This window comes from Aplidium turbinatum, chromosome 3 (genome assembly GCF_918807975.1).
Source record: "Aplidium turbinatum chromosome 3, kaAplTurb1.1, whole genome shotgun sequence".
In the NCBI taxonomy this organism is placed as follows: Eukaryota; Metazoa; Chordata; class Ascidiacea; order Aplousobranchia; family Polyclinidae; genus Aplidium; species Aplidium turbinatum.
The window spans coordinates 7,174,889-7,184,231 of record NC_137474.1 but is presented as its reverse complement, the minus strand read 5'-3'; the positions used below and the strand labels follow the sequence as shown (position 1 = coordinate 7,184,231).

Here is a 9,343-nt window from a genome sequence, read left to right as displayed (position 1 = left end):
CTCAACAAAATAAGACACTTCATTTCACATAAGTTTGCGGAGGTCTTAAAATATGATTGACACAAAAATTAAAACTTAACACCATGGTCTCCAAACAAGTAACGGAGAATCTGTTGATCGTACAGCTTGAAATCTTTGCAGATCAATGGGACTAGAAGCTGCACTTGGGGCACCAATAGGATACAATCCTGGCAGTGGCAGCTTTTGGTTAGCAAAACGGTGTGATGTTTTAGCCTTTTTATCTTGCCGCGGAGTTGATGTGCAGTGTTTCTTCTTCAATCTTCCTTCACATCGGTTACACATATATTTGTTACATGGACAGAGTGCTGAATCATATTCCTGTTTGTGACATAAAAATACACATAAGCCTAATGTTACACAATAATTCACACTGTAATCATAATTGCACAAAAAGTATGATAATGACTTCCTTAATGGACAATCTTAAGTGAAACACATCAGAGGAAGACTAAACCGGTCCAGAAAAGCGAGTTTTGTAAAAACTTAGGAGGCTACGACAGAAAGTTTGCTTTGGTTATGTTTAATAGACTTGATGTAGGTTGCCTACAATACAGGTCATAAAAATTCACATACTTGAAAAACTTCTTGATTTTCAGACTGTTTCATTTGCCTTGAAGTTTCCTTTCGAAGGAAGGATTCTGTTTCGTTGTTGTCTTGACAAAAAGTTTCAAAATTGATTTTAGTAACAATTAAGTATTAAACATGTGTCATACATTGTACAACTGAATAATACTGTATTTAAAAGTTTGTCAAACAACACCACCGACTTTATTGATAATTATGAACTCAAACATGATATAGGCTACGTCGTTTAAGGGTAAAGTATAACAGTGGGTTTCTTTGTTTAAGTTGTCTTCTTGGAACAAGCTTCCAGTTACCTTACTATCCTGTGACGTAGCCAGAAAGAAAATTTGGGGGAGATAAAAGCAACCGTTGGGGGGAAACATTTTAATATATAAAATAAAGAATTTGTTAATAAAGCTACTGAATGCAGCCATGCATTTATTAAAACGTCATTCAACATGTAGGCTAATACAATGAAATCAAAACGTTATGACAGCATTAAAAACCCTTTTTCCTGAGGGAAAAGATAAAATTTGGAGGAGATTGCTCCTACAAGTTTTCCCTTACCGTATTTTGTTTTTCCGGAACTGCCTTCACCGCTACTTGGTCTTGAAAAATAGTCAGAAGTACCTTTTGCATCAAATGTTTTCAAGCTTTTGCGCATAGGAGTGGAAGTGATTTTGGGAGCAAATCCTGCACTGTACCCAGAGTCCTTTTCTTTTTGTGCAATGTCTTGAGTTACTGTGACATCTGTGTATCAAAAATAATATGCAGGTGTAAGACATTTCGCTATTTTAAGCAAGCCTGTAAATCTGGTCGTCACAATTTAACATAAAGTCAAAAGTTCCGGATAAAATGAAAGTTTCGGATAAAATGAAAGTGCCAGATTGAGTACAAGTTTCGGGTCGAGCTCCGATTTGTACCAGCTAAAACTAAAATTGTCGTAACCCGATGAATTGCAATACAACTTACATTGCAAAATAGTGGTGATGAAAAGCAGTGTTATTACCTTGCTTTATTTTCACTGTTATCTCCACTTTCGTTTGTCGAAGGTAAACGTTTTGGACAAAAAATGCACCAGCTTGTGCTGAGATGCATCCTAGAAATTGATAAAATCATGAGGAGCCAACAACTTTAGCCATGCAATAAACTAGAACCAAATACCAGTATTAAACTTTTGAGAAGATAAAAGTTTGATATTTTAAGTAATATTGACATTGTGTTTCATTAGAAACAGTTTTGTTCCACACATTTTTTTCTCATATTGTTTCATTTTTCAAATATTCAAGTCGCCCTCATCAACAACAAAAAATCATTATGACCTTCGTTTGAATATTTCCTTATTTAAAAATTCGTATGGTGGCTACTGGCTAGTGTGCTACCAGGTATAGCCTCAGTCTGGTAACTTTAGTTTGTATAGCTTGTTTGCGTGAAACCAATGAAGTGAATAAACACAAGGCTACGACATATCTAACCTCAACAGGCAACTCACCCGAAGCATTTGCGTTGTAATCTCGAAACAAGTTTGATTTTTTTGCAGCTCGATTTTTAAATGAAGACGCTTTTCTTGTTTTTCTTGATAAAGACGTTATGATAGAACGTCGGGTACCTGTGACAGTAAACGAGATGTGACAGGAATATTCAAAGTCCTTATAAATTGAGGGCAGAACCGACAATGAGTAACATACCTTAGGTCTAAATTAAATAACTAAATAGCAGATTATCACCTTATACATCTCGTGATAGTTTGCACGAGAAGAACGTATATCATGTTGTTTAACTAAATGCCTGGTGAACAGCTTCATTTAATTTTTAGCAATACTTTAAATTCGTTTGGGCCACCTCCAGTAGGGTACGCAGGAAAGAAGATAAGAGCAAGGCGGAGATTGCAATTGGGTGATGAAAATGAGCAAAAGTTTTACCTTTTCAAACTGGCAAACGTTGAGGAAATTTATTTCTAGTAACAAAATATGTGTTGCAATTTCCTATTTTTTTTAAACCTCAGTCTACGCATAGAATGCTCCACTTGGTCTAGATCAGTGGTTCTCAACCGGGGGTCCGCGAAGCGATTTCAGGGGTCCGTGAAAGTTCCGAGTTTGCAGCATGATTGATAAATTACGAAATTTAAAAATTGGTTGGTTGTGCTTTATTTGTGTATTACCGTAATTCCCAAACTGTGGCCTACTTCCCAACGAACTGATGCGATGTTTTTAGAAAGTTCAAAGGTTTGGTTTCTTAACTAAAAAAGTATCATATCAATGAATTTTTTAATAAGACTATGTTCAACTTAATTCTTGAGACAGCAGTCTACTTATCAATGCCTAACTTAGAATTGCAAACGTTAGTCAGCAGTCTATTACCGCTCACAGTTTTGCAATGACAAAGATTATAACGAATTAATATTGATCAGAAATTAAAAAAGGGAGAAATTGTTTGTAACGGTTGCAAAATTCTATTGATTTTTGATAAAATTTATAGAAAAACATCAAATTAATATATAGATTAGCCTACTGATTTTTGATGCTGTGTGCCAACATAAAGCTCATAACACAATTTCGTCAATATCATCAATCGTTAGCGAGTTCAGCAAATTCTTCAACGTGTGTCGTTTTGAAACTTATGAAACATTGGATTCCATTGTAGGAGAATCGATATACCAAAATTTCAGATACAATGCTTTAAGGGTCCGCGACCGCTTCGAAGGTACCAAAAGGGGTCCGCCAAAAAAAATGGTTGAGAACCCACTGGTCTAAATCCAACGTAAAAATATGATTAGGTGTGTGAATAAAAAAGTAGCTTCCATGTTCACGTAGTTTGTCGGGTACGGTACAAAAAAAAATCAAACCAGTCATCGTCACATATTTCCAAACCAACTAGTCTTACTTTTAAAGACAGTTTTGCTTTTAAGGTATGATGATATGCAGCTTCCGTATGGAGAAGTGTTTTGAGATTTTGACGACGACCGCGCAAAACACATGTTCTTCGAACAACAACTGGCTGGAAGTCAAAGCAAATTAGCAAAGAAACGAAATTTTAAACAGTTTTGTTGTCTTCAGTATACACACACACATTACAAAAAAACGGTAAAGATAAGTGTAGAACATGAAAATACCCTTTTGCAACAAAAAAATAAACGGAACAAAAGAATCAGTGTAAATGAGCAAACCTGTTCTTTTGATGGTATTAACTGTGCGAAAAGAGAAGCATTTGTTCCGTTGCTTCAGAGTTCTGAAATGTACAGTCCCATAAATTTTCATATTATGAACGTTATTTTACAGCTATTTGTAAAAGATGTTCCCTATCAGTAGGCTATCCAATAATATTCCCTATCTTTACGAGTTAATTTCAAATTAAACACTTCAATCAGCTTTAATAGTCATTTTACTGAGCTCTCACTTTGGTGTAAGGTAGTCAGCTTGAATCTTCACTTGCTCCGAATCTACTGCAATCTTGTATGAACTCGACGCACCTTGACTCTGATGAACAACTTTCGGTGAAGGCATTGTACACGAGACGGCCTGTGAAACAAATCCATCTGAAGCGAACGCGCGTTGCTTAAAGGGTGTCAAGAATTACGTTTTCTATAGACTGATATCAATTTATTAAAATGGTGCTACTATTACTGCTACTATACTATCAAAATGGTAGGCTACTGACTGTCCACAAAATACTTGTCCTTATTGGTATCCAAGACCAACCAGCAATCATATAGGTCTACCAAAAGTTGCAAGATCGATCTTTAAATTGTTGTCAACTTGTTAGTTAGTTTAATAACGGTAATGAAATTATTATTGATAACAATTAATAACGCATCCGTTTTCAGTGTGATAATGAAAATTTAGGCTAACACTTCGTAGATGGGTTAGATCACAGACAACACTTAACAGCGGAAACTTCTGTCAATCTCGGTGACCGGGCCTACTTCAATGGTTCAAAGTCTTTACAAGTTTGTAAAGCTGCCATGATAAAGCTTTCAAAGAAGCTTTCTCAGTCCGAAGATGAACATACCCACAATTAATCAATGTATTTCAAATAAGTAAAGAACTATTGGCTTATTATTAAGATCACAAACACGCTGCCCGCAAAGTAGCTAGTGCCAAGAAATGCTTTCCTTTTAGTTTGAAATCTTAAAATAGTCAACTAGTCCTATTATTCCTTCTTACAGATTTGCGCATTTTTGTCGTAGTTCCAGTTCACTTGCAACTGTCTAAATAAGCCACTGAATTTACAGGAGCACGTGTGAAATAAACAAAAACGCCTCCAGCAATAGGTTAGGCTAAACTTCCTGGCGTTTTTAAACAGAAATTTAAATTTGGAATTATTTGACTCCGTATGAACTGTAAATGAACTGGTGGTAATTTCACAGTATTTGGTGCTCAACATCTAGTGAAGAGCAATAAAAAAAAATTTGTCCAAGAGCTTGTATTTTGAGCGATATAGGCTTATGGCGTGGTAGGCCTAAGTTAGAAGTGATCAAAAAAAGGCTGTTAAGTGACTGTAAAATTTATTTTGCATTGCTGCACTTTGAGAGGCAATTTAATCTAAAAATGGTATTCTTTTACAATCTTTTAGATACAATTTAGTACTAAAATCTGGCTTATTGTTTTATTTCACTAACTGCACTTATTTGTCTTCACTTCAGTAAAACTAAAAGCGCGTACTTAAAATTAATATTTTTAAAGCCCTGTAAGCCTATATTCATTTCTATTCTAGACTGTTCTTTAATTTTAGACTTAATATACCACAAGTCTATCAAATTTAATAAAACTAAACTGCAAACCGTTTCCTTGGTAGTAGCCTAGACTGTAAACCAAGTTGAATGCTATACAATTGAAGTCAAGACAGAGAAAATGGAGGTGAAAACACTAAAACAAACATTTGGTGGAACCTTTCTCGCACTTTCCCATTTTCATAGTGCTTTCATACTGCGACAGACACCTTAGATCTGAGTGAAATCATTAAGAATCAAATGGCAAGCTTGACCAAACTTAAAAAAATTAATTGAAAATCCGCTAACTATTCTAAGAATATTCCACTCGCAGTGGCGTACGCAGGATTTTCTGAAGGGGGGGGGCCATTGAGAGTAGCGTAGCCAGGAATTTTGAATGGGGAGGTTTGACGACCGGCGAACGAAGCCTGCCGGCGTTTTCTCCTAAGACGACACCCAGCGGCGGGGGGTCTGGGGGGCCTCCCCCAGAAAATTTTGAAAAATTACTTTGAATTTGGTGCATTCTGAGAGCATTTTCAACAAAAATGTGGGTATGAATATTCCTATAAAATGGTGCTGTCAGGTGGCATAGAAAAAGGATAAGATCATGTTTTCTTCGGCATTTTTCGGAAATGAAGCTAAGTCTCTATGTTTTCTTGTTGTTAATTCCTGGCTGAGATGTTTGAATGTTTGGTATTGGCAAAACTCGCTCTTTTCATGCAGTTTTGTTTAAAATTAGGCAATTTTTTTTTAGACTGAAAGCATCATTCCCAAGCATAAACAGACTGAAAGCATCATTCTCAATATCGTGACGTCACACCCGTGCCAAAGGGTGGTTGTAACCCCCAACCCCTCCCCCTTGGCTACGCCACTGGCCATTGATATCCCAGACGTTTTCATGATATGCCAGTATGGTTTTAGTTTAGATTTTATCCATTTCTTTCTCACTATAATAGGCTTACAGAACCCTGACAGAACACTATGCTACATTGGCATACCTGGGGTGGGGTAGGTGGACTGGGCCATGTATTTCATATTGGCTTAGTCTATATTGTTAATTGCTATGACAGAGCAATGCAAAACATATTAAATGCCTTAATTACGTCGTTAACTACTAAAACATTTTTAAGGGGGGGGGGGGGCATGGCCCAATGGCCCCCCCTCCCCTGCGTACGCTAGTGTCCATTCGTATGACTTTTTATCTGGCCAAGTGTCTGGAACTATTATGATTAGATGGGCAGTTGGGCACATAAGCTACAGCTGCTCAAGATTATGTTAAGAGGCAATTTTACTGACCATGTTGCTTACTATTTGTAAAAAAAAAACACGTAAAAAATAGGCAAAACGACCGGATATTGTAAAACGGTCTTCTAAAATCTATTCTAAAGTAATGGGTGAATTGAACTTTTTTGCAGACAGAGCTTTAATTGGTTTCAGCTCATACATATGCAGTCTACATTTGCAGCTAACTTGTTCTTTATAGCCGAACGCTGTTTGTCTTCTAATTAATTTCGTTGCAAGGCGGTCACGTGATTGAGAAATAAAATCACAAAAAAGGCTTTTTAAAGAGCTGGCAGACACAAAGAACAGCAGTTGGTTACAAAGAAAAAGGAAGGGGGGTCACCATATATCAGACGCAGTCAAACTGTTTGTTGTTTGGAATGAAAGCAATTTATTTACAAAAAGTAATTGACTACGATAATTGCCTCTATTTACGATAATTGCCTCTACCCAGTGATCGATTTCGAGTAATGGGTAGTACCAAATTTAAGTCATAAGTAGAGTAGACAACCGGAAACAGACATTGCAGTCGGCTGCAGCGTGAGTCAGGTGTACGTCGGAAGGCGTACACCGATGCATAGCGCTCAAGTCCGCTTTCCCGCAATGCAGGATAAAGATAAAACAAACAAAAACAAACAAACAAACAAGACAGATGACAGGGAAATGAACTTTAATCAAACCAAGATAAATGTAAAACTTGTTAAAGTAAGCAAATATCCACAAATAGAGGCCTTCGAGTAGGAAAAATTAAAAGTTACTATTGGAAGGAGAAATATAGACTAAAGAATTATCTATCAATTCAATTATCTATCAAAGAATTACCTATCAGCCTTATTGGTATTTCTGTCTTTGCTCATCAAACTGAAAAGTGGTAAAAGAATCTGAGTTTAAACTTACTTGATCAAAGGCAAAATGTCTCCAAGGTTTTAAAAGCATGGAGTGGCTTTTCTTTTGTTGAGCAGCAGTTGTCCCAACAACCATTATTTTAATGCTAACAATACACGCTTTAGTAAGTAGACTACAATCTTAGCTTCAATATCTTTCTTTGTTTAAAATCTAAAAACAAAGTTAAATTTCATACAGGTGCTTTGCTATCTAAAGACCATCTGGTTTTTAACCCGGAATTTTCATTTTGTTTCACTGCGGAGTTTCTACAAAACGTTGTACACAATCAAATTAAAACACTCCACCTTGGGGTAAATTGATTAGGCAACCCTGCAATGCTGCAGCTTTCTGAATCAGATGTCCAGACAGAATATTTGTTACGTTTGTAATAGTTGGGTTTACGTGTTTACGCAAAAACGGTTTCAATTTTAAGGCAACCATTTCCCACATTTGAATGCAAAGTATTTTATTTGAACGTGAAAATAACTTTAGATTTTCCATCATCTCAGCTTGAATTAAAAAGTTGCAAACTTTTTTACCGGCTTTTTTATTTCGGCTTTGTAAGCGATTGCAGTGGTCGGATGACATCAAGAGGTCGTCGGACCACTCGGCATGCGACAATTCCGCAATTACATTTCAGCTGCAGCCAAGTCAGCAAATTAGATTTACGTGCTCAGGTCGGACTTGCTTGGTCATCGCTTGCCAAACTCAGTTTCAGTTTCATCATTTAACCTACCAACTTCAGCCACTTGCTCAAATGTTGCTAGCTCAGTTGTCATTTGCACAGTTCACAACTGCTGATTTGTAGGAGACTCACATCAAGATCTTGCATTTCCTTTATTGATGCAATATCATCACTTTTTTTAAAGTATTTTATCTGTAGGCTACGTTTAAATTTTACTGTTTGAGTTTGGATTAGGGAACGTTCAAATATTACGTAACGCCTTCGAGGGGGAGGGGGGGTTTATGCAAAGCGTTACGTTAGCGTCACATTGGGGGGGGAGGGGGTTCAAGCAAAACGTTACGTAACGCTTTCGAGTAAGGAATGGTAGTTTTTTGTGCTGAATTCGTAGTGAAAAAGCGTTACATGGGGGAGGGGGGATTGAAAAAAGCGTTACGTTGGCGTTACATGGGGGAGGGGGGGGTCAAAAATTCGAAAAAAAAGCGTTACGTAATATTTGAACGTTCCCTTAGGCTTTGTTGAGTGCTGGTTTGAGAAATTCGATAAATTACTTTAATCCAACAAACACGAATCCAAACAGATTCAGATGGTTGAGTGCATATTTTGCAGTTTCAAAGTTGTTTAGTGACACTAACACCATCTATAAACTCAAATCTTCAAAACGTTTGCCGTGTGTCTGTTATGTGGATTAAACCGGCCAAGTAGTGAAAGTTCATAAACTTATCGCTATACTTTTATTCATGATTTAGCGGTCTGTCCCGTTAGCTCGGTGGTTTAGCAATTAGCATCCGACTGAAGATCAAGCGGCGCTGATTCGACTCTCGAGGTGTGAGCTTGAACAACGCATTTCAGGAGTGCTGTCCATTTAGCCGCACCCAATGGATGGAATAATTCCCCGACAACACTTCGACAACCATCGAAAACTTCACTCTGTCAATCTCGGTGACCGGCCCTGCGTCAGGGGTTCAAAGCCTCTACAAGTATGTGAAACAGCCAGCAATAACCTATCAGACGCTTAGTCAGCCCGAGAAAAAAGATTCAAAACCAACCAACCCATGCAAAAGTATATACAGGTGGTGCTGATTTTGCATGTGCTTGCGCCTAGCAGTTAAGACACGTATTGACAGCCAACAGCCTCTACTGAGCACCTCTCAACGAAAAAAAATTAACCACGATATTTTCATTTTCTTGATATTTTTATA

The 9,343-nt window shown here is 37.2% G+C and overlaps 1 protein-coding gene across 1 annotated transcript; it reads right to left on the bottom strand.

The window, feature by feature from the left end:
• Positions 1-4,088, bottom strand: LOC145766164 (uncharacterized). The gene is made up of 7 exons (XM_082577816.1): positions 3,982-4,088; positions 3,752-3,813; positions 2,078-2,194; positions 1,595-1,684; positions 1,153-1,335; positions 595-674; positions 1-339 (listed from the first exon to the last, which is right to left on the bottom strand). The coding sequence occupies exons 1-7, from the start codon at positions 4,086-4,088 to the stop codon at positions 76-78; spliced, it is 903 nt and encodes a 300-aa protein (XP_082433942.1). The 3' UTR covers positions 1-75.
• Between the last annotated feature and the right edge of the window lie 5,255 nt (positions 4,089-9,343).

Coding starts and splice junctions, on each gene's coding strand:
- LOC145766164 (XM_082577816.1), bottom strand. CDS start 4,088: ATGCCTTCACCGAAAGTTGTTCATCAGAGTCAAGGTGCGTCGAGTTCA. Junction 2,195..3,751: donor TAATACCATCAAAAGAACAG/GTTTGCTCATTT, acceptor TTACTGTCACAG/GTACCCGACGTTCTATCATA. Junction 675..1,152: donor TTCCGGAAAAACAAAATACG/GTAAGGGAAAAC, acceptor CTTTTTGTCAAG/ACAACAACGAAACAGAATCC.